The 25268-nt window shown below is 39.6% G+C and overlaps 1 protein-coding gene across 7 annotated transcripts in view; it reads right to left on the bottom strand.

Moving 5' to 3' along the window:
• The window catches only part of baiap2b (BAR/IMD domain containing adaptor protein 2b), a 115895-nt gene that overhangs the window by 42387 nt on the left and 48240 nt on the right, over nucleotides 1-25268 (bottom strand). For all 7 annotated transcript variants that reach the window (XM_055004423.1, XM_055004420.1, XM_055004418.1 and 4 more), the window contains 3 exons: nucleotides 9533-9594; nucleotides 8408-8479; nucleotides 5782-5919 (listed from right to left, as the gene is read on the bottom strand). In XM_055004423.1, coding sequence (XP_054860398.1) covers nucleotides 5782-5919; nucleotides 8408-8479; nucleotides 9533-9594 — 272 coding nt within the window. The remainder of the gene's footprint in view (nucleotides 1-5781; nucleotides 5920-8407; nucleotides 8480-9532; nucleotides 9595-25268) is intronic.

Raw genomic sequence — 25268 nt, 5'->3', positions numbered from 1 at the left:
CATCTCTAGACGTTTCTCATTTTTTTTTCTTGTAGATGACCAAACTACTGGTTTTGTGTCCGTCTTCTTCTACTCTGTTTATTAGGTGTAACGTAGCCTATAGCAGCACCTTCTGGTACTAGTAACAGCACTAGTTCGATAAGTTGTTCTAAAGACTAATTCACATTTTCGTCTCATTTTTTTGCGACTTCAAAAGTTTGCTTTAAATTCACTGTAAAAAATTACATGTAAATAGAGCTAATGTCACTGCTTTCTTTATTAAACAATAGAAACAAGAAAATTCTGCAGGACACAATGCAGTGAGGAAGGATGAGCATTTTTTATATTCACATCATCTAAAACCGCTAACTTCCCTTGTCTCCCAGTCATATTCTAGTAGAAATACACCAATAGATTTATCAGCCTGTATTCTGAGCTCAGGCAGGGTCTCAGTGTTTTATTGCTCCTGAGGACTTCATATTAATATGAGTCATGAGCAGGAGGAGTGATTACTTTAATCTGTGCTGTTCTTTTTTTTTTCTCCCTTTCTTCTTCATCTTGCTGCTCCAAAAGGCTCCAGCGAGCTGTGGCGTGGTTTAATTAAAAGTCGGACAGCGAGGACAACGCTTTACACGGCGTCATTATGCACAAGCAAGTGAGCAAACACATTCACAGCTTTCAAGCTTTGCACAAACATACTGTCTGCCATAAGCGCCCGGATTCAGACTGTATAGGCGCCATATTGCGTCTTCAACGAGCCAAATCTGTTCTTTCACCTTTGAGTTGCGTCGCCTGTTGGTGCCAAAGCCTGAATCCCACGAGGGCCCAGATGATGCACAACAGGAATCTGGCAACTAAAGGCACATGTTCCTCAATACATGCTGTAAAAATGCTATTCAGATGGTCCACAATGCACAAACAAATGTGATTGTATTCAGTTGACTGTGCAGCCTTGACTTTGAAATACTAAAAATCCAACATTGTCAGAAGGCAAGACAGACTACAGCACTCTTCACCAGCAGTTCAACAACTTAAACCACTTGCAGTTTAAAAAAAAAAACATCAAAATGAATCCACTGTTCCTCAAACTTCACTGAAATTTGTAGGATTTTAAGTTATCCTATACATCATGACAGTCCTGCGTTCCAATGAGTCCTATAACTCCTAATTTTCTAGGAAGAAATCATTGAAACAAACACTAATCATCTATTTTGGTTCTTTCATATATTCATTATAGGTTGTCTACTTATAGGTTTTTACCTCAGCCAGGCATTATTGGTTTCCATCTACAAGCTTCTGGTTTATCTTTGACTGCTCTGGACAGAATTGGTTCAGTTCAAGTAAATTTGTTGTCTTTCTGATTTGTTTCTTCAGATTCTTGATGGGTTTAAGTCAGGACTTTGTGGAGACCAGTCTAGAACCTTGCATTCTAGCCTGATTGAACCATTTCTTTATCAGGTCTGATGTGTGTTTGGGCTCATTGTCTTGTTGAAACATCCAACTGTGTCCAAGATCAACCTTCTGCTGGTGATTTGAGGTTTTCCTGAAGAATGGGGATAATCCTCCTCCTTCATTATTCTATTTATTTTGCATAAAGCTCCAGTTCCACAGAGCATAATGCTGTCTCCATCATGCCTGATGCTAGGTTTGGTGTTCTTGGGGTTTAAAAAAAAAAAAAAAAGACAGTCCTAAACCAGTCCTTAAAAGGTCTAAAATCAGAACCAAAATCAAACCTAAACCAGTCCAAAAAATGTTCAGAACCAGTCAGAATACAGTTCAAAACCAGTCCTGAAAAAGTCAAAAACCAGTACAAAACCAGTCCAGAACCAGTCCAACATATAGTCTGAAACCAGTCCAAAAGCATTTCTAGAAAGCCCCAGAGTATGATACTGCCACCACCATGCTTGATGGTAGATTTGGTGCTCTTGGGGTTAAAGGCCTCACCTTCTCTGATCCAAACATGTTTCTGATCAGTTTTTATCCTGCTAACTAGCAAAGAGGTTAAAAAAGACACACATGCACATGCTGGTGTCTGAAATTCAAACTATCGAGGTTTTAGATCGTGGATTTCCTTCTCTAGATGAAAAAACGGGGTGACAGCAGAGGCCTCCCAGCTGAGACCGGAGCTTTCACACCCAGCAAGCCGCTAAAGCCCAGAGGAGCTACAGGAGTTCTGGTCTCGATGTTCCCGTGCCGCCGCCATTTCCCCTGTATTGATTTTTTGGAGCGGCCGCCCCGATCAGCGCTTTCACGCTCCAGCAGCCATCCATCGCAACAACACTAACAATTACACAATAATTACCTCCCCTGCTGCCCTGCACTGCTTCGGCCTCTGGAAGTGCTGCACAATTAGCCCCTAACCTCCCACTCCATGTTTCCTCTGCACTGTAATGATGAGGTGAAATAGTGTCTGCTGCAAGTTGTGTGAGTAGTTCTGCAACTATTGTAAGATTAATCAAATTGTGCTGATTCCAAACAAATCTGTGCATTCCATAAACCTTCTGAGTGCTTGAAAATTCAAAATGATTCCATTTTTGACTCTTTTTAATACACTTTTCTGCAAAATTAAATGCTCTAGAAACAGATCTATTCCCACTACTTAATCAAAAGCAAAAATCTAACTCACTGATGTATAGAAAGTGTTTCAGCTGCAAACATGATGGATTGGGTGGACATAATAATCAACCCAATATTGTGCATCATTTGAATTTCTCTGTGCATTGATTAAATGTCTTAATTGAAGTTGAGGTAACTTAATGAAATTTGGTTGATATTTACATTTTTCTTCATCTTGAGTTCAGGGTTTCAAGTCTTTTTCTACTTCTTAACAGTTCCAGACATTAAAAAATACTTTAGATTGAAGAGGAAAAGCTAATTCTAATAACCCAGTAGTTGTTAGTTGAACATAATTTCATTAGAAGTTGTCTTAATGCAAAGAACTTCAAAAAATTGCACGCAACATCTATGTCAAAAGTTGTTCTTTTAAAATGTGTGAAATTACAGAGTATAACTTGATTTAAATGTACTAAAAATGTCCTTATTTAACAGATGTTTGCCGTCATTTTCAGCGTTTTTGCAGAAGTTCATCTCTTCTTGCTGCCAAATTTCCCCTATTTTATGATTTTTTTTCTATTTTTTACAGTGTATATGCGGCTGCAGCTCCTAATAAACACAAAAGAAAACCAAAAAACTAGCCAAGACCCTTAAAGTTCAGACCAAAGAGTACATATACTACATTGGTTACTACTCCAGTACTAGTGGGTTGAACTCAGCTACTCTCCTGTACAGTTTTCTGACTGTATTTTTCTGTATCACAGGTAAGAAATCTGACAAACGCTTGAAGCGGCACTCAAACCTGCCTTTATAGCATTTTCTACTTCAGCTTGTGTCTCCACACCACTTTTAGAAACGATGACGCACACACACAAGGTGGAAACAATCCTGCAGCGGCTGCTACTAAACACAAAAACTCTTCTCCATCCTTCCCGTTATCTCCTTATCCTCCATCGACCTCCTGGTGGATGGACAGCATCATCTCCTGTCCAGGTTGTGTAAGAGAACCGCCCACCATGTGTCACCGCGACGCCTACGGACACCGACCGGCGTCTAAATCACGCCTCCACCGCGGCAGCTACCTGAACATGGCGGAAATATGCCTCACTTAACCCCAATCACCTGCCCTGCATATCATAAACAAATGTTACGCAACAGAAAGAGGTGCAGCAGTTGATGACGGAGATAAATACACAAAGTTATGGAAGCACTTTGGCAGAGATACAAAGTCAAAGTATTGGAATATTCTCATAACACTTAGAGGAATAGTTTAGCCTCGAGGTGTTTGTATTCAACCCTCATATTGGGTTCATTTCTCAGGAATAACAGTGATGTTCCTGGGTCAGTTTGATGTTTATTTATCCAAAACTGTCAGAACCAGTAGGAATAAAACCAGTCCAAAACCAAAATCAGTTTGAGAAACAGTAGAAAAGTGGTCCTCAAAAAAAGTCAAAAACAATATCACAGAATATTAGGACCAAAATCAAGCCTAAACTACTATCAAAAAAAGTCACGGAAAACTGGCATGAAGTGCATTCATTATATATCAGAGGTGTAGCGAATAAAATGACAGGTAGGACTAATACCCGACTATGCAGTAAGACCACTGAATGCTATATTAAAATCAAAGAAAAGTATCAAAAATAATGATAATAAAAAATGAATGAATACAACATTAAACACTTTAAAACTTTCAAAAGTTTCAAGGAATTATACGAAAGAAATTGTAAAAATATCATAAAAAGTGTGCTTTTGAAGCTCCAAAGCTACATTTAGCTAGCTATATAGGCACGCATTTACTGGTGTAGAACCAAATAACTTTTAGATATTCCAAATTTGGCTGCAAGAAAGTGCAAACTATTGGACGATTCTTCGTTCCGGTGGAGAATAATTCATTATTAATTGAGTAATTTGCAGAACAATTATGCAACAAGTGTTTAGCTGCAAATTTTCCTTCGAAGTTTGTAGGTGTTAAGTTTCAATTTCAACACAGTCCAGTGAAAATAAATGAATAGTGAAGCCTTTTAAAAGGGATATGAATGTATTAATGGGCCTGTACTTACTTTGTAGCCACTAAAAAGTGTACAGACAGTATAAAAAGGCATCTTATTCATGTAAATAAAGGATGTTTGTGTATATTTTTTATCAGTTAACCCTCCTGTTAGGTTCATTTCTCAGGAACAGCAATGATGTTCTTTGGTCAGTTTGATATTTAATTATCCAAAAATGGCAGAAACCCAAAAAATTGTTTAGATTTCATTATTAACTCCATTCAGTCAATAATTAATGCAATGGTTGCTTAGAGATCATTGTTCAATGAGGATAATTCACTTGTTTTTCTTAAAATGCATGCTATATATTGGAAAGATCTACATATAAAATACAATAGTTTTACATGACAGAAAAATTTATTTAACATTTTGAATGCTTTTTTGGAGTTGATAAATTAACACAAGACACCTCTTCTGTTTCATTTTGTATGTTTTTGGGGTTTTTTAAAAACATTTTTTAACTTTAAAATGGGTCAGGGTTAATACTATTTGCAGGTTTCTTTTAGTACTCTTTTAGGCCTTTCAAAATCTACTTTATCTACACCTAAAATAGTCTGAATTAGAATAAAAACTGTGTGTTAGGTCTAAAAGCACATGCATCATTTATATGCAAATTTTAATTGGGATCCGGTGTTGTTTGGTGTCTTAAATGAAGAAAACTTTACCTTTTCCAATATGTTCTACAAGTTTTCGTGCATTTACATGATAATCACTACATAAATCAATTAAAAAAAACTCAAATGCATATCTATTTCCACTTCTCTCAGCGTGAAGAGCATCACAAACTGCCCGGTCGGGGGGCCCCATCCCATTCAGCTCAGCACGTCCTATCCCATCAGCCCCGGCGGCGGCAGTCACGGATTACCAGACGCACTGAAGCTCAAATCCCATCAGGAGGAGGGAAGGAGCGTCTGAGAGGTACGTGTTAGACTGAAGAGTCAGCACGAGTTCATCAAATGTGTGCGATTCCAATTCTGACTTTGCTGGAGTTCAAGACGGAGGAATAAATGTTTTCCCAACGGGGTTTCATTTCTCTGGCTGTTGTAAACGTGTCGGCGGGCGTTTTTATGCAGCAAGCCTGAAGGTTATTGATCAGTGATCCATTAGAGTACCTTGACCGATGCAGAATTTAAAATACGAGCCACCTGCATATGTCTGCCTTCATGAATACACAAGAGAAACACACACTGGAACTGACCTGCATCTCCTTGTCTCCATACTTGGACGGGTGTTTGCTGCCCTGACTCTTCCTGCGCAGCTTCTTCAGCTCGGCCTGGCATTTCTCCAAACTCTCCCCTTTGCTCTTGTGCTCCATCTGGTACTTCTTCAGCGCCGCCTGAGGGGGGCAGCACAAAGTCAGCGGGGTCACGGCGGCGTGCATTTGTTTCTCGTTGACCTTATGAGCTTCTGTTTTACCGCCTTGGCTGATTTTTCTTTTCTGTGCATTTGCAGTTAGTGTAGCACAGCCGCACCAAACCTATATTTGCAAAAACACCCCACAAGAAACCTTTAATTTGATTTTTAAAAAGTGCATTCTAACCCCCCCAAATTTTGGTTATTCATCAAATTCTCCAAATCCAGTGCCATGCACATGAAAAAAACACTATTTGCTTCATCTCCAAATTCATTACAGTGCCCACGTGTCAAAATTTCAAAAAAGAAGCTTTATCATCATTATAATACAAGGCAAGATGGAAATACAAAGAAAACTTGGCATTTTCTGTCTGCGAATTGTTATTTTTTACCAAAATCTGACCAAATCAAACCTAAACCTGCATCACCACCATGTTTGTGTGATGCTTTTATGCTTATGCTATGCAAAATCTGCAACCCACTTAAAAGGAGCATGCTAATCCTATTTAAAGCTGCAGTGAACATGATTAAGTGCCATCTAGTGGTGAGTGTGCAGACTGCAGAGCCTGCTGAAAACAAACCGGTGCAACATGGTGGATTCCATGTTAACTTCAGGTGATTAAACATAATAAAAGCATTATTATGAACACTGCATTCCATTTCTGCCAGCAGATCCCTCTAAATCTAAGTCCATTTGCATTTGAGTACATCATTGTTTTTGACTCTAATATCCAAATGAATTCAGCCAAGAGGCTCCAAACATGCTGATACGTCCTCCGCCTAAAATTATAAAATGTTTTTGGGACTTATTCCAAACTGCCATAAATGAATTTGTCCGTATAAGTTGTTTCTTTTCTTTTTTTTTCCCCTGCAAACTTCTCATTTTCACAGAATGACTCATAATTGAGAGTAGGAAGTAATTTATATAACTTGCTGCAGTGGTTTGGATGAAAGCTGGTGGAAAAATTAAGGACAGAGTGTGCATTTTGTCTCCAAGCCAGTGGTTTTATGAGCGCTGTATTCCCCATCACTCTGCTCCCCTGAGAGGCCTCGCTGACGTTAAAGGTGATGTTTTATTCAAGCTGGTGGTGGGTCAGGTATGCCGTTACATAACAGGACGCCATGCGAATCTCCTCTAGTAGTAATACTTCACATCGGAGCTCGGAATAATATTTCAAAAAACCTTTCGATTAATAATTAATGCTGAAATCTTCTTCGCTGAAATTGAAAAAAACTGGAGTGAGGCCTAAAATAAATTCCAATTACATAATTTCCAGCGTTGGTACAGTTTAAGACTAGACATTTATGAGGAAAAACTGCCAGGAATCACTGCCTATAAATGTCTATTTAACATATTAAGCGAAAGTGATAAGTGAAATCTGCCTCCAGCTTTCATTATTCAGCGCAGGTTCTCATAAGGTTTCCTCAGTGGTTCTTTCTGAAAAGCTGATTTCTGGGGTATTCTGCTAACATTACCAATGATTTATAATAAATGCTATGTATTAACATGTTGGCACTCAAAGACACAAATAGATTGATATTAATTGATCAGAATGCCAAATGTGCTGAATACTACAAAAAACTCAATATTTTACTTGAATTTTAAACTGAATTTATTCATTTCTTGGCAAAAAATGACAGAAAAATGTTACAAAATGCAATAAAAAGTGATTATTGGCAAAATGTCAGCTTTTAGCTCTGCTTTGGTCTCCACCAACCAAAAAAATTAGCAGCTAAATGTTCCACTGCATCCACCAGCTAGGATTAATAGATGCAAATGTACTGAATAGTACAATAAAATAAACATTTTCTTGGATTTTAAACTGAATTTGTTCTTTTTTTGGCAAAAAAAAGATCAGAAAAATGCTACAAAATGCTATAAAAAGTGACAGTTAAACAGTTATTGACAATCTTTTAGCTCTGCTTTGGTTTCCACCAACTTCTAAAAAAATTTGCTGCTAAATCTTCCACTGCCTCCCCCAGCTAAAATTACTAGATCCAAATGAAAAATGTCTTGAATACAATAAAAAAAAACTACATTTTTCTTGTATTTTAAACTGAATTTGTTCATTTTTTGACAAGATAAGGACAAAAAAATGCTACAAAATGCTATAAAAGCATTAACTGGCTGTATATCACTGTCCTTTTAGTTCTGCTTTGGTCGTCAGAGAAAAATTAGCCGCTAAATGTTCCACTGCCTTCACCAGCTGGTTTTAAAATTTGTTTGTCGATGGTGTTCAGCAGGGTTATCAGCAAAACAGCTGCCTGCCGCTGCAGGAATCGAAGCTGAAAAGAGTGCTGAGGCTGCAAATATGCTGCAAAGCCGAAACAACGAGCTAAAAGAGACTAAAGGGCTCAGTGTAAGGTTTAGTGGTGTAATTCTCTGGATTTGTCACATAACTCAGAGGGTTGTGCAACCCACCATGGTCTCAGAAAACACTGTGGACTCTGTTTGAAGAAGCTAAACTCACATTCAGGTAGCGGGCGTCCAGCTCAACCTTCTTCTCCAGCTCTGTGAGCAGCTCGTTGTGGAACGACTTGAGCTGCAAGAAACACACACACACACACACACACACAAACCTCAAAAACAATGCAACACCAACGCATTTAATTAGTCAGACATGCTCAACCGCAGCGCCTCATTTTCACAGCAAGGAATGTGGAGATAGTTTCGGCTGTTGTGGCGCAAGAGGCAAGACTCGTGTTTGTGTTGCCTTCGGAAATGCCACACCCAAAGGATTATGGGAGGATGCTTGGCATGTGCAGCGCATTTGTTGTCTTTGCATGTACTCATCTGTATGTAAACTGAAAGAGCAAAGTTGAACCAGGGGTGAAATAACACAGTTCGTTTACATGCAGTACCGATGGGTTCTAAAAATGTATTTCCAATGATTAAAAAAATCCTCTTTCCTTCCCACTTATCTACATAATGTTTTCCTAAACTAGCATCAACAATATATTAGTTTTAAAAGCCGTGATCTCCACATTTTAGTCTGCAAAGAACATTTATTTCAGCACCTAGAAACATAAACAGTCGTATATATGACAATATTAGTTTGCTGCTTCTGCTCACTGCCTCCTTTCTACATTGTGCTGTTGTCATCGCTGTGGTTCTTTGACATCCATTATCCAAAAAGCTCGAGGACAAATAATTTCAAAAATACCCTTTAACATAATTTGCATAGAGATTAAAGCCCAGCTGCTCTTCACTTTTTCTCTTCGCTTGACTGAACGTTTTCTTCTAATGTCGCCACAATTGGCCAATTTTCTCTTTGTCAGATTCAAAGAAGGACCTTTGGAGAACTGAAATGAAAATGTTTCTTGGTCTGTAATGGCTGTAATTTACAAATCAGCTCAGTAAACACACCGTACTTAAGTGAGGATGAGCCGCCTTCGGTAAACGGGAGTACTCCAGAAGATACTCAACGACAGTAAAGACTGTGTCTTGCTGAGTATTAAACACAAAATATAGCATCTGATGTGGGAAGCCCAAAACAAAAGGCACCGCAATCTGTTTGGTTCCCATCTCACGGCTTAAAAGAAGTGCTGATTTTAGCATCACCACCACCAACCACCAACCACCACCACATGCTCACCATCTCCTCAAGCTGGATCTGGATCTGTCTGTGCACTTCAGCCATCTGAAAGAGCACCTCCCCTGCAGAGACGAGACAAAAACAAGAGAGACAATAAACAAAAAGAGGGAGGGGAGAGAGAAGAGAGAGTGATATTAAATCTGTGAGAGCTACATACATCGTGCAAAAAAAAACAACAATAAACGAACCATGCAGCCACACAGAACACATGAGAGACAGGGGTATGGTGTCCACGGGAGCGATGGACAGGATGAAACGTTGCAGACGAAACTCAAACCGGTGACCCAAACAAAATAAACAAACAAAAAAAAAACCACTACAGAAATATGCAGCACAGACTTAATGAATGAAAAAAAATAATAATCAGAGTTACTCAAGAATCCTACTGTAAAAAACTACTCAGAGGTTCTCCGAGGTTTAACCAAGAGCTTGCAACACTACTTTGCATTGAGACATACGTTGTACTACAGCATAACAGGGGAGAAACACCAAAAAAAGCCAGAAAGAAAATCAGTAGCTAGAAAAAAAAACAAAAAGAGAAAAGAAAAAAAACACAAAAGATAAGTAGAAAGTAAAGGATGATTCATGCAGCCAGGGAGGTGCGTGTTGTTTTAAGATACCTACATGCTGCCTCTTCTGAATATGCAATGCATTGTAAAAAAAGGAACAAAAAGATCTAGTTTGAGCAAAGAACAGAGGGAGAGAGACCTGGAGAGACAGTGACAGATCAAACTACCCCAAGAAAAATGAGACACACGACAGGTTTTCACACAGAAAAACACTCAGACAGGAAGTTAGTCAGACCCTTCACTGGTTTACACTAAATCTATGAGCTGCGATCGAACACGAGAGCCCAAACAACACTGGATTTTCCCTATTGGTGTGAAAATTGACTAAAAAACAATTGTAATTATATCAACAATTTCAGTTAATATTGTATTTTTACATTTTTTAGCATCAGTACAACCATTTTTTACATTTTGTGTCCAATTTCTGAGTTAATTTTTTGCACTCTTTATGATGAATTTTGCTTAAAAATCATGAAAAATCGAAATTTTTAAATGCTGATTTCAGCGTCGGCCTCAAAAATGCAGTATTAGCTGAACTCTAAAGCTCAAAAATGCAAACTTCACCAAAGAATAAGTGATATTATACTAATATTACATAACTTAATCAATCTTTGACTTATTACATATCAACAGTTTTGACTTATATGTGAAATACAAGTGTATACAACTTGATTTACACTTAATTTAAACAAATAAATGTGATTTATGTATAAAAAAACATCTTGTAAGCCATGTTCTATTGCATATCTGTCCTTATATTTGGCAGAATGTTTGTTGTAAGCTTATATAAGGACATAATAATCGTAATATTCCCATAATAAAGTGTTAACTAGGCCCCGGCACACCTCTGAGAACGCCCCCAGTAACACCAGTAACAGATTCTACAGCTGCAGACCCACTTTGTTCCAAATGACCCCTTTAATATACATTAATGACACTCATCAGCCTCCCGTGTAATGCATGCTGACATCAGGTAATGCACGTTCGTCGGCCGCAGTGCTGACGTGAAGGAAATGCGAGTGTGGGCGAGTGTTCGTGGACCCGTGGACGCCGGACGGTGGGGATGCTGGGAGTGGGCTGCCTGAACGGGATTAATGGGCTTAATGGAAGTGCTGCGGTCATGCAGATGAGACTCAGCTGGAGGCAGGAAGGGATTTAGGAAAAGGTCGGAGCAGGAGGTGGGGCAGAGGTGCAAGGAAAAGTAAGCGTTTATTTACTCGAGGAGAGAACTTAAGTCCAGTTCTGGAGTGTTGGTGCTTAAGTTGAGCATCTCCTTACATGCATGTCAGACTGATGGATGTTAGCTGTTCTTCCTTGCTGTAGTGTTCAGGTTAATCGGTCAATCGGTTGGTCGATACGCTCTAATTTGTGTTATTTTCATAAACAGGATGGTTCTACATCAACTGTCTTCGAAGATTGATCCATTATTTTTGGCAACAAAGCAACAGACTACCTGTGAACACCCACGATTTTTCAAGATTGAACTTTTTTAACATTTACTGAAGGGTTACTCAGAGTTCTCTCCAAACTAGCTGCACTTTGTTCAAACTGATGGTCAAAAAGTTGGGTTTTCATAGCAACCAACAGGGCAGGTCATCTAAAAACAGCAGCTAAGTTGTCTGCATTATTAAAAGGGATCTCCAGTTTTTCAAAAATCATATAAACATGAGCAGCTCTGTTCATTTCAGTACAAAATAATCAGCTTAAAATCAATTAATATGCTGCAAATGCTAGCTTTTTATGCTATTTCTGGAAATGTTTAAGGCTAATAAGGCTGCAGGTAGAGTGCATTTTTAGTTTATCTATAGGTAACGTGCAGATTTTCTTTACCAACTTTGAACTGGTCCAACCTAATGGAAACTGCAAGGTTTAACTTTTTTTAGCATTTACTGCAGGTTTACTCAGATTTCTCTCCAAACTAGCAGACATAGCATCAAAGAACTCATCTGTATGGCTGCATTTTGTTCAAATAGATGGTCAAAAAGTTGAGTTTTGCATCACGGCCCAACAACTAACATGTTAGATCTTTTAAAAACAGACGCTAATTTGTCCGCAGTGTAACTGGGATTATATTAAACATGGGCAGGTCTGTTCATTTCAGTACGAAATAACCTGCTTCAAATGACTTAATATGCTGCCAATAATAGCTTTTTACGCTATTTCTGGAACAGTTTTAGGCTAATAAGTCTGCAGGTAGATTTAGTGTATTTATAGGTAACGTGCAGATTTTCTTATCGATTGGTTAAAAAATAGCTATGACTTCAGGCAACCAATATTTTCTTTGTTTTTTAGACCTACTTGCAGCAGCAAACTCCACTTCTCTTGATATCTGACTTTATTAGCTGCATGAGATCATCCTAGCCACCCTTTAACCTTCCACGTCAACATAGATGTTGCAAATGCATACGGGGGAAAAAATCTATGTAAGAAAATGTCTTTTGGCCCTGTGCATGCAGAAAAACCCCAGCAGTTTTTGCCCCGAGTCTATTTTACAGCCACCCATCTACTTATGAAAATGCATCGACAGGCCGTAACGCCGTGGAAGTGTTTGACTGCAGCAGGACAGGGCATTAGGGGCAGCGAGGCAGATAAATGCACCGGCGTGTACTTTCAAGCTCTCCTTTGATTCTTGGAGGGCACCCAACACACACTTCCATCCCATCCATTAATAAACAGCCACTGGCCATCGACAAGCTCCGGCAACTGGGCTGAACTCAAGCACCTCATTCTCTCACACACAATTATAGTGATGCTGATCCCAGCCGGAGGGAAACCAGAACACTGCATCTTATAAAAAACACATTAAACGGAGAACAGAATTAACAGGCTGTTAGCTTCCACATTAGAACAAACTATCAGCAGGCTGGAAGTGCTTCAGAAAACGTTTTGCTTTGTTTATCTGTTTACTCCTGTTAATTTTATGTGTACTATTTTCATTTTAGCCCTTTTTTGTGTGTTTTCCCTGAAATATTTTCAAATATATTTGTTATTTCTAACCATATATTAGATATATTATTTTCATACAGTTTACACTATCCATACTATTTGCTTTTATACTTGTAGACTTAGATTATCTACTTTATATTGCATCCACAGCTTTATATTCACATACATGGGGTTTTTCATTCTGTTTATATTGTAAAATACTGTATTTAATGCACTTTGCTGCTGCTTTTGCACCTCTAGGTACATGCTAACCTGCATTTAGTTGTCTTAGCACTTGTGCTGTCTGCAATGACAATATAGCTAAATCCAATCAAGCCTAATCTAATATATGAGCAAATTAAACAATGAAAATTGAATTACGCGACAAACATTTACAGCCAGGGACTGAGGGGTGTATATAGGTGACTTTTCAACCCCTTCTTTTTACAACTTGCTTGATTTACTCACTAAAATCTTGCAAAATTGTATTTTCTTATTATCCTACTCCCATAATTCAGATTAGAGGAAGTAAAGTTTCATTGGATTTCATAATTTGTTGAATTAATTAAGGTAAAATCAGCGACAAGTGTCGTATAGAGTGCTTCCCTGGGTTTCGTCTCTCAGGTTACATAAAGGTTCTCCAAATGCTCTCATTTTTGAGCTTGTTGGGGTCATGCAGCCTCATTGAAGGAAATAACTGCTTTGACCTCCTGGTAGGATATTTTGGAGGAGACTAATACCATCTAAATCTGATAAAAACCTATTTTATCTGCAGATATAAGCCTAAAAAGATAAATCAAAATCCTCATCAATGCTGTCTAATTTATACTGATATTAAAAGAAGATCATGCATAAAAGTAGCTTGTGATGATTTACTTTATCCAAATAATAGCAGCTCTGACTTTACTGTTTATAATATTCTCAGGATTTTCTGCAGCACATGTAGAAGAGCATGCAGTGGTGTGGAGTCAATCAGTGTCTTTACTGTAAGCTGCTAACTAGTTTTTACTCCTTAAAATTGCCATTGGTCCCAAAAATTCCAGTATCAGTTGGGTTCTAATTTTAAATATATGTGTAACAATAAATAATATGCAAAAACAACGATTTTAACTTTTAAGTTTAGTACCACTATTTAGAAATTTGTGCTATTTGTTTAGCTTTTAACAGCACATAAATGTGGGGAAATAGCACCCCTTTATCTGTTTAAGAGTTAAAGAAACTTCTAAAACTGGACTTGTGCCCTTAAACACAAACACAGTGACCCTAATGGATCAAAGTCCTCCTGTTTTGTGACCTTATACTCCCACCACAAATCAGTTACTGTACAGAGTGAAAGAAAGAAGTCGAGACAGAGGCATCAATTCTCATCCCTGCTCTGTCTTCACCCCACTTACTCATCCCTCCTCAGCCAACATAAAGCCTTTCAGCTGGGAATGAAACATAGCCGCAGGATTAACTGCAACTCGCACTGCGCTCGCATCCATAAAATGCAGCCCCGGTCATTATTTCAGGATTTTTATAACAGATGTGTTCATCTATAGAGTAATTAAAGGTAGACTTCATTGATCCTGAGGGGAGGCAGCCTTCGCTCCTGTTCTCCTCCTCGGGCAGGTAGGAGTTCAGCTCCACAACAACTCAGAGAGCTTCAGAGTCTCTTCACTTCACACTTGAGTTGAGCAGATGGTGAATCAGAGGTCACCCTGCCACCAGCTGCTGCAGCCAAAAAAATATACCGCTTTGATTTTTTTTTTTGAAGGGCAGTTCTGGCTGACTACAACTTGGAACCTATTTTTAAAGTCTTCAGAACAATTGCTGAAATATGGGAAACCAGTGATGCTGCTACACAGTGCAAAACACACTATTATGCATGCACATCTACTTTAATTCTACTTCCAAACCAGGAAGTAGAATTAACAGGCTAATAGTTTCATGATTACAACGAAGTATCAGCATGGTGAAGTTTGGTTTGTATTATTTTCATTTTGGCTCCTTTTAGTGCATTTTCTCTTAAATATCTCAGAATTTATACCAAATACTACATATAGAGTTGGTCGTTTGGCCGATTGCAGCCGATTAATACTGAGATGTTGCTACAGTGAAGCTTGACAGTTAAAAACATATTATTATGCATGTACATCTACTTTAATGGCAGATAATGTATGTTTGTGATGCTGATCCCAGCCAGAGGGAAACCAGAACACTGCATTTTATAAAAACACATTAAAGAGAGAATTAATAGGATGTTAGTTCCCAGATTCTTACAAAATATGCAAAATATGCATGCTGGAGGTGTCGCAGTTAACATTTTTCTTTGTTCATCTGTTGACGTATGTTAATTTTGTTTTGCTTTTTTCATTTTGGCTCCTTTTAGTGTATTTTCCCTGAAATATCCTGAAATATATTTCTTAACATATGATGGTACAGTGATGTTAGACAGTGCAAAATATAATATTATGCACGCACATCTACTTTAACTAAAATAAAATCAGCCAGGAGGCTATGATGTTTGTGCATGTTAGTTCAAAATTTGCTTTAACACATCTGCTCTGCCTTCAAAGTACAATTCTATTATTATCAATAAAAACAAAGGACAAAGATGACACCCAAGTTCTAAAAAAGGTGAATCATCCTTCAAAATCCCAATTACCGCCATCCAAACTGTTGCAAAGATCCAACAGGTTTCTTACGACCCGTCTATATCAGTATCTTCTGAGCGAATGACTTTTTCCTGCTCCTGGAAGATCCCCAAATTCCTGGATGTTCTCGTTTCATTTGCGCCCACCTAATCCAAAATCTCCCCACCTTGCATTGTGAAACGTCGGACTTCTACCCGCCAGGGGTAAGCAGCTTACTGTTAATCACAGCAGATCACAACATCTGAGGCTTAAAGGGGACCAAAGCACATTGTTGTCCGCACTCGGTGCACACACACACACACACACACACACACACAGGTCCGGATCAATTAAAGCAACTCACAATTGCTGCTTTTGTTTGTCAAAGCATCCCTGCACCTCCCTGTTAGACTCAAATTGTTCCCCTCTCATAGCCTGATATCGCTATTTCATGCAAAAAAAAATTTTAAAAGATGCATATACTGGAAGGGATTTTAATTGAATGCGTGGCTATTTCATTTGGTAAACTAGTTATTGTTTGCGTAATACTCAAAAGATCCATTGTTTCGGAGTTTTACAGCACACGTGGGGAGGTAATAAGCACCTAAGAGCACAAGCAGCTTCCAAAACAGAGCTCACAGAATTACATTTAATGACAACCCGAAGCAGGGTAAAGTTCATTCCAGGAAAAACCCTCACGGTTCACTTCACACCCCAATGAAGCACACGTACAGTACATGTGTGAATGTGTGTATACGTTCCGACTGCAGGGCGGGAACGAGCCCATTATTCAGCGAGGCTAACCAAAGGGCAGCGCTAACATCTGGGTTTATTACCCAGCTACTTTCCATGCAGCTCCCGGGCTCAAAAGGAGAGCGAGGAGGAGGGAGCGAGCCGCAGTTAATGGCCAGATGAAGGAAGGTGTTTTATGTAGTGTGCGTCTCTGCAGGGACTGTATTATGGAAGCCTGAAAGCAAACAAGCAGCTCTAATCCCCAGAAAGCTGCAGTGGAGGGAGTACAAGGTGCTGCAGGGAGATTTGTCCTCCTCAAAGCCGCATGATTGACACCATTATTGTTGCGCTCTTCTGGGTCTTTAATTTTCGCTAAACACCGACCGCATCCGTGTGCACACAAACACCCTCGAGGACGCACAATTTACAACTTACACACACACAATGCCTCATTAGCATTTACATGTGAAGCATCTACTCGACTAGTCGACAGTTTATCAACGTTTGATGCATCTGCAGTCTGGCACGATGGGAAATAATCCTGAATTGTACTGGCAGTAATACAGAAGCTCATATATTTAAGCCTGTCATTGCGCTCCTTCTTCTAGATGACAATAATCCTTGAGGCCTGGTGACACGAGTCTAGATGTGTCATGTCTGATATCTTTACTTTGGCAGTGCTGAGAAGGAATCAAGCAACAGAAGATCGATGGGAATGACTGGCTATACATAATCATTACATGGCAGCTGAATGAAGACTGATTATCTGGGACAGACAGAGACAGAACCTGATCACTTTTCATGTTCTGACACACAGAAACCCCTCACAGGTCAATACCATCCCTGGCATCTAACTCATCACTTCTGGCCTCTAATTAGGTACCACGGCGGGAAAAAGCGGCGGGTAAAGATTTTTTTAAAAACGGTTTTCTTCTAGCGATCCATCACCTGGTGCGTCCCTGTCACTGCTCGTCTCTATGGAGTCGGCTGTAATTTGAAATTCAGGCTTACGAAACACAAAAAGAGGCGCTGTTTTAAAAAGGAAAGACATACACTGATCCGACATAACATTATGACCACCTGCGTAATATTTGTGGTCAAAAATGCTCTGAACCATTGGGCCCTGGACCAGAGGACCTCTCAGGTCCTGGGGCATGGGGGTCTGGAACCAGGACGTTGGATTCTTTGGGTACTCTGGGTTGTGCAGTGGGGCTTCTGGGAATCAAACTTGTTCCACTACTTCCTGTTGATGCTCAATTAGAATGGGGTCTAAGAAGTTTGGAGGTCAAATCAACATCTTGGACGATTATCACGTTCCTCAAGATGTTCCTAATTGTTGTGGGATGTGGTGGGCTGTATTTTGGGGTCGACATTTGCATCAGGGAGTACGCTTGTTCTGGGACAATGTTTATTTGTCTAAGTCTTGTATAACCCCAGATAGTACCAGTCTAGTACTAGCACTAGTTTAGTACATAGTGAGACTATGTTCAGTTTTAACACACAGAAACTGGGACAACCCAAAGTTTTTCTTCTAAAATAAAAAAAGGCCCAGTTTTTGTAAAGTTTGTTGCACGTCAGCTATTTTAATTCCGCAGCGACTCCAACGATCAGAGCCAGCATTCTTCACATTATTATCAGCATCATTAAGTCACCGTTTGGCTGAATCCCCACCTCTAGTACAATGCGACGCCTCAAGGACGTTTCACAGAGTCCGGCTCCTCATTACAGCCACATTACCGGCCAGCTACATCGGGAATTAAATGGCGCACAATCCCTCACTAATCTCTTTTCTGTAGCTTGACTGGCACTCGAAGACGTCGCGGCTCGCTGTTGACAGGGCGGCTTGTTTTAAAGCGCTGATGGATGCGGCACTCCAGACAGGTGCTGCAGGTTGTAGTAATGAATGACGGCTGGGGGCGATCAAAGCTTCAGTTCTCGGGCCTGTGTTGGCAGCGAGGTTTCTACCGTCTGAAGGCTGCTAATGAGGCAGGAACACGTCTCTCTTCCCCATCTTCTTCTCTCTCGCTTCATTATGCACCTCTTCCTCTCGTTTCTTGCCACCTGGGTTGACTCGAGGACAAGGACTTTCTTAAAGGGCAGAGACGGTAAGAGGAAGCTAAATTGGTAGCACGGTGCTGCCTTGGTGACGTACGAACAGACGAAGGACGGTTCTGTTCCCCCGTTACCAATTGGTCACTTGGGTTTTGGTAATTAAATAGTAAGTTGACCCAAGACAGGAATTAAAATACACGACAGGTTGGTGGGAAAAAAAAGGTCAGCGTCCTAGTGGGACTGGTAGACGCAGGATTGAATTCCGCTCTATCGCCACACTAGTAGGACCCTTGAGGGGTAAAAAAATGCCCCTCCGCACAAGTAAAGCCCCATCTACATTAATTTAAAAGTGCACAACTTCTGCTACATTTACACCAATCATCCACACTATTCAAGAGTTTTAGGACCTGAAAATGGCGACATTGGAAAAGTGGCTGACCCGGTTTTGGTTTGGAAAGTCCAAGCTTTAATTGTATTGTATAGGTTTTGTATCTTGCTGTGGTGGTTTAATGACTCTTTGTGGTAGTTTAATATCTCTTTGCGGTGGTTTAGTGTCTCTTTGTGGTGGTTTAGTCTCTTTGCGGTGGTCTTGTGTCTCTTTGCGGTGGTTTTGTGTCTCTGCGGTGGTCTTGTGTCTCTTTGCGGTGGTTTTGTGTCTCTTTGCGGTGGTCTTGTGTCTCTTTGCGGTGGTTTTGTGTCTCTTTGTGGTGGTTTAGTCTCTCTTTGCGGTGGTTTTGTGTCTATTTGCGGTGGTTTTGTGTCTCTGCGGTGGTTTTGTGTCTCTGCATTCTTTGTGGTTGCCTTAAAGTATCACTGTGGTCATTTTGTTTTTCTTTGTGGTCATTTCTGAGTGTAACTTTTTTTGTCTCTTTGTGGTTGTTTTGTGTCTTACCGTGTCTTTCTTTGTGGTCGTTTTGTGTCTCTTAGCCATGATTTTGTGTCTTTCCGTGGTGTTTTTTTTTTTTTTTGTCTCTGTGTGGTTGTTTTGTGTATCTATGCTGCCATTTGCATCTGGTAGGTTTTGCTGACCTTGTTGTCTCTGCTAGCAGTTAATGAAATATCTTGTGCACCGTTGAAGTTCTTCCTCTGGAGCATTTTCAACAACTGACCCAACTAATCCCCTGCTTCATGTTTAAACCTCCACCAGATTGTCCAGATTTCTGAGACGGTGCTAATGCACTTGTCAGGACAGAGACCTTTTTCATTTTAAAACGCTGCTTTAAAATTTAAACACATTAGCGTGGATGAGTGGTTGACCAAACTGCCCATCTAAGTTATTCAGCTGCCCCTTTGGCTGCCTAAAGTCGCTTTAGTATAATACTTTTATTCGTCCAAAAGCACCTGTGGTTACCTCATTAGCTACTAGGGCTGCAAGGTATGATTATTCAAATTGATAATTAGTCTTCTTTGGTTTATAAAACATCAGAAAATAGCAAAAAAAAACAAGGTGCACAAAGGTCTTGTTTTGTCTAGAATTCAAAGATAATCAGTTTACTGTCATAGAAAAGGAAATAAACCAGAAAATATAAAAATTTAAGAAGGTGCAATCCGAGAATTTAGACCTTTTAATGAAAAAAATATTCAAACTGCTTCATAGTTTTTCAAAATATTTGGAATTTTATGGTTTCCACTCTGTTCAATTGAAAAACCTCCAACTGAACACATGTAATCTGACAGAGATTCATTCTAAAATCTGCTGGAGGTGACCAAATCAGAGCTAAAAAATAAGGTTTAATTCATCTGCCTGGATTTAAATTGGAACTTTTTACAACAGAGTTTGGGTTGATTGATGGATGTTTATCCAAGGGCTGCAACTAACCTTTTTTTTTTTTTGATTAATCAGTTAGTCGGTTGGTCTCTAAAATGCCCCAAAAAAATGGACAAAATGTTAATCCGTGCTTCCCAAAGCCCAAAGCAATTCCTTGATTTGCCCACAAGCCAGATACATTTAGTTAGAAAATAAGAAAAAAAAAGACTATTCATATTTAAGAAGCTGTAATCCGAGAATTTAGATCTTTTCATGAAAAAAATAAATTGGTTCACAGTTCAGCAAAAGAGTCAGAATTTTATAGTTGACAAGCTGATCACTTTCATTTTTAATTCAAAAACCTCCAACTGAACACAACTAATCTGACAGAAATTCATCTTCAGAGCTAAAAATTAAATTTAATTCATCTGCCTTTATTTAAATTGGTACTTTTTAGAATGGAGTTTGATGAAGGTTTATTCAAGGTCTGCAACTAACCATTTTTTTTTGATTAATCCCTTTTAAATCACCCATTTGGTCTCTAAAATGTCAAAAAAAATTGTAAAAATATGAATCAATGCTTTGTTTTGCCCACAAGCCAAACACGTTTTGCTACAAAGGAAGAAAGTAACCATAAAATATTCACATTTAAGAGGCTGGAATTCTATAATTTAGGCTTTTTTCTCTTAAAAAGGACTCATAAAGAGTTGTCAATTTAACACTTGAGACTAACTGATAAAGCACTGCAGCTGTGAAACCTTCAGGCAAATATGAATCCTAATCCTGCACAGGACAAAATGCCATGTCTTTCTGCAGCTTTACCTGTAAAATGTGTGTACACTTCTGCACAGAAACACTCATTTTTAAGTTTCCCTGCAGCTCACAAACCTTCACAAGTGACAAGTAAGTGAACATGGAGATGAAGACTCTAAAAGCTCAGTGATCCTGCACTGTACATCGTTATATAACTCGGTTCAGACTAAACTCTAACAGCATCACTCACTTCTGACTCTGCATGTTGATTCAAAATGTACCAATCAATCTTTTGAAAGTCGGACACGAGCGCCGGTAGCCGTCCCCGGCGGGATAATGTGCGTGGGAGTGGGACAACTTTTGCATGGTGCTCCCACTGCAGTTTCCCCTCCACGCAGAGCGAATGCCGGCTGAATTTAGATTGGGGTTGAAGCTCGGGGGAAATTCAGCCTGTGCTGGCTCAGAAAAATGAGGGTTGTGGCGAAGGCACTAGCTTTTTTCCTTAAACTGAGCACATTTTGAGCCGTTGCAGAGACAACGGGAGACAATATCGTGGAAGAATTTCCCTAAGAGATGCTCGGTGACTCAGCAACACAACAGCGAATCTTCTCAGTGTTGTTTTTCATTATTGCTTCCATCTCCTCTTCATTTCTTTGCTCCTGCTTCAAGGGGCCACTGCTCGTATTTCTGCCGTCCAGCTGTGCAGCCTGAGAGGTGATTCAAACCACTTCGCTCTCAAACGGAGGGTAATTATTTGAGAGACAAATGAGGAGAAAATTGCACGCTAAAATTCGCTGATGAATATTGAAACGGCAGGAAGGAAATTGTAGCTTTTTGACCCGTCAGATCACACCCTCCCCCTGTCGCTTCCTAATCGAGTCAGTGATATCGCTGATCGTATCTGAGCTTTGTTCCCATTTGTGAAAGCCGACTATCCTTTAAACGGAGTGTCAGACGGAGTGGAGGAACATGCCTCCAAGGCCAACACGCTCCTTCCGAAATCGTGTTGCACTGAATTAATTAACCAAAAGGTAATTGTTTCCCGGACCTCAAATTTGGCTGTCCAAATTAACCTAAAATTGTTTTAATGAGAGGGATGTTATGCTACAGCATGTTCAGCCCACGGCGATGAGAATATATGAGTGTGAGATGAATGGGAGAATAAAAATACATAGATGGGCTATGCTAATTTGCTCACTCCTGGTGGGAAATATGAGGCAGAAAGTTCGGAAATTATAATAATCTGAGAATCCAATGGCAGTTAATGTGATTTTTAATGAGCAACAGTTACAAAAGTGTTGTTTAAAGGCTGATTTAAAGTCAGATTTTAGCTTTTGGGACCTTTCATTTATGGATTACTTTAGGATTGTGGACAGAAATTTCAGTTGAAATCCATTTAAACTGGTCTCCTTCTTATTACGAATTATGATATTTGACATAATAAAAAAAACAATACACATAATCCGTGTTTAGCTGTATTTTCTGAACAGTTTACTGTAATTCTGAAGGTTTTCTACTCCCTATTTTCCTTAATTATAGGTGAATAGCAAAAATGACTAATTTAACCCTAAAAAAAAAAACAGGCAAAAACTGTAAATAGTGTCCACATTAAAAATCAGTATTTTCATGAATAGTATTTCCTTCTGTTTATAAACCATCTAAAAATATATACAACTTACAGAAACTTGCTGTTATTTTCACAGCTTCCAGAGTTTTTTAACATTGTGATATTCCACCATGTATTTAAATGTATGTTTTCAGCACCTTAGCAACCTTCAGTTTCTTTTACAGAATTGTGTTTTTTTCCACAGTGTGCCATGATTTAAAAGATCTTTTAGCTTTAGGAACAGTTCAAAATATGTTGCATGTCTTGATTTACAGGTAAGAAATGAAAAAGAAGTGGACGCGGTCATCACATTTTTGGATTTTTTTATGTGATGCATGTTCTGTAGGACTACTGTTGCCATTTTTATTTACGCCAACCAGCTACAATATTAAAACCACCTGCTTGAGATTGTGTTTAATGCCACTAAATCAGCTCTAAAATCGACACTGGCAGCTAATCCTTTAAGTCCTGTAGGTTGTGGATTGGGGCTTTCATGGGGATCTAGCAGAGTTTGGACACCTGGAGCTCCTGGTCGTGTTCCTCGAGCTGCTCCTTAGTTCAGAGTGTTTGTCCTAAAGTCCTTGTTTTTGTCTGCAACAAGGTTTAATTAGGTGGGATGTGTCACAGAAACGTCCACATGAATGCCAGGACCGATAATACCAGGAGACCTTTGCTTTGCAATGAGACAATCCACTTCACCGGTCAGTGGTTTTAACATCGTATACACTTTTCACTTTGCTTAAGTCTGTTTTTCGTCTAATCTCACTGTGTCTCCGCAACTTGCAATTATTGCTGCCTATCTGGGACACTTGAAAAATCTCAGTGAGGCTCCCTTGATTAGATAAACGGTTTAATTAAATTTGAAAACCCCTCTCATGAATAGAAACCGCCATTGTTTTGCAACTGCACAGAGACTTTACAATCCTTGTAAGGAATAAAAGTCAACAGCCTTGAACTCGGAGGATGCATGAAGCGAATACATGCCGGTTTGAATGCAGAGATTATATAAAGCAACGAGCCAAATGGATGCTTGTCTTCAGAGCAGGGAACTGAGTGAACACCACCTCTGCCCAACCATGCATTTGAATGCTGGAGCCCTTATATGGTCCGAGAGGGAAACCGGAACTGCAGGAGCTTCCTATTTTTTTCCTTTCTTCCCTCGCAGCCATGCCCATATTTAGTCTACGGAAGAAAGACAATCTCATTTGCAGCCGTGCTGACATCACGGCGACGAACCATTTTTGGGCTGCGGATCGAGCGTCGCACTCCCGTCTCTCCTCCTCCTTTCTGAGGCGTTTCGTTTGGTCTATTTTTAGAAGAATGTGTGCAGAGTCGGCGTGTTCTCCCGGGGCTGCCTGAGCTCCCACATCAATGCGGGGGCGTTCGCAGACGCCGAGAGTAGTGGAAGAGGAGAGGATGAGTGGGACGACGCTGCGCTCTGCAGCCGCCGAGCATCTTGGCTGCAGCAGAGCGCTTGTTCAAAAACTGCGTGGAAAAAAAAGAAAAAAAGCTGAATGAAAGGCGTCCTCTTCCTGTGCCGGTTTCTGGGTATCAGCTGTTCAGAGTGATGCAGCTCAGCAGATGAGGAGAGGAGCCTGTTGATTTATAAAGTGGATAATAATCATGTAATGTTTCTATAATAAATGTGTATTTTTGTGCATCAAACTGTTTCTGCTAAAGCGACACGTCGACCGAGTTAAAGTTACAAGCTTTTAAAATAAGTGTGTAATCGCTTCTCTCGCAGTTTGCCGCATTCAGATAATTGTGACACCGATAACTGGAGCTGAAACACAAAAAAGGGGGTCGGGCCCGAATATGAATGGAACCATTAGACAACCGAGAAAGCTGTTACGAAACATGCACTTAGACTGAGCTGGTTTTTAATTTTTAAAGTGGCTATTCGTGGGAGAATCCATCTGCACAGCATCAAATATCCACATTTAAACCAGCACACAGAGCCTCGTCTTTACAACAGAGAAGGAACAACAGCAGTCCACCTACAATTAGGACTTTAATCTCAAGTAAAACATGCGTAAATCTGGTTCGTGACGAGATGGAGAATATTTAACTGCTTTTGTAATTGCATAATGGCAGCATTTGCACATTTCAACCGTTGCAATGTTTGCATCAAGCTTTCATCTCATGATTTATGATAAACAGCAACCTGCGTTTGCTTCCTGCGCTCAAGCATCACGACAAGGACCGAGATAAGTCAATAAGAACCAGAATCCATTAGAATAATCTGAATCTGACTCATTCAAATTTAAACCACGCCAAATCCTACACTCAGTGGATCCTCAGATTTATTATATGTACGTCTTTATATCTAAAAGCTGGAATAATTTGATTGCCAATGACTCTGAGAACAACATTCTAGTGTTGGCAACTGATTTTGTTTTTGACATAAACATAGTACAAAAAGTAAGGAGATTTGTGTTTGGTAGATTACGTCTTTGCTGCTTCTGTTGACTCTTCTTTAGAGCTCCTGGTACCCCCAGGTGCTGTTTCAGGTCTTGTTCCTTCACACTTCAATCATCCAATCCACCAAACAAGAGTCAATAGCAGAGTAAGCCGTTTGCCATTGGCAGAGAAGATTTGGCTCATCGTACAAACTCATGTTCCTTACAAACGTGGCACCATTTAAAAGGGAAATAAACAGGCTTTCCAACGGTATAACATTCATTGCCAAGGAGCATTGTTACAATAGAGAAAAAAATCTACCAAACATAAATTTCCT

This window comes from Amphiprion ocellaris, chromosome 18 (assembly GCF_022539595.1).
Source record: "Amphiprion ocellaris isolate individual 3 ecotype Okinawa chromosome 18, ASM2253959v1, whole genome shotgun sequence".
In the NCBI taxonomy this organism is placed as follows: domain Eukaryota; kingdom Metazoa; phylum Chordata; class Actinopteri; family Pomacentridae; genus Amphiprion; species Amphiprion ocellaris.
This window is presented reverse-complemented; position numbering and strand designations above follow the sequence as displayed.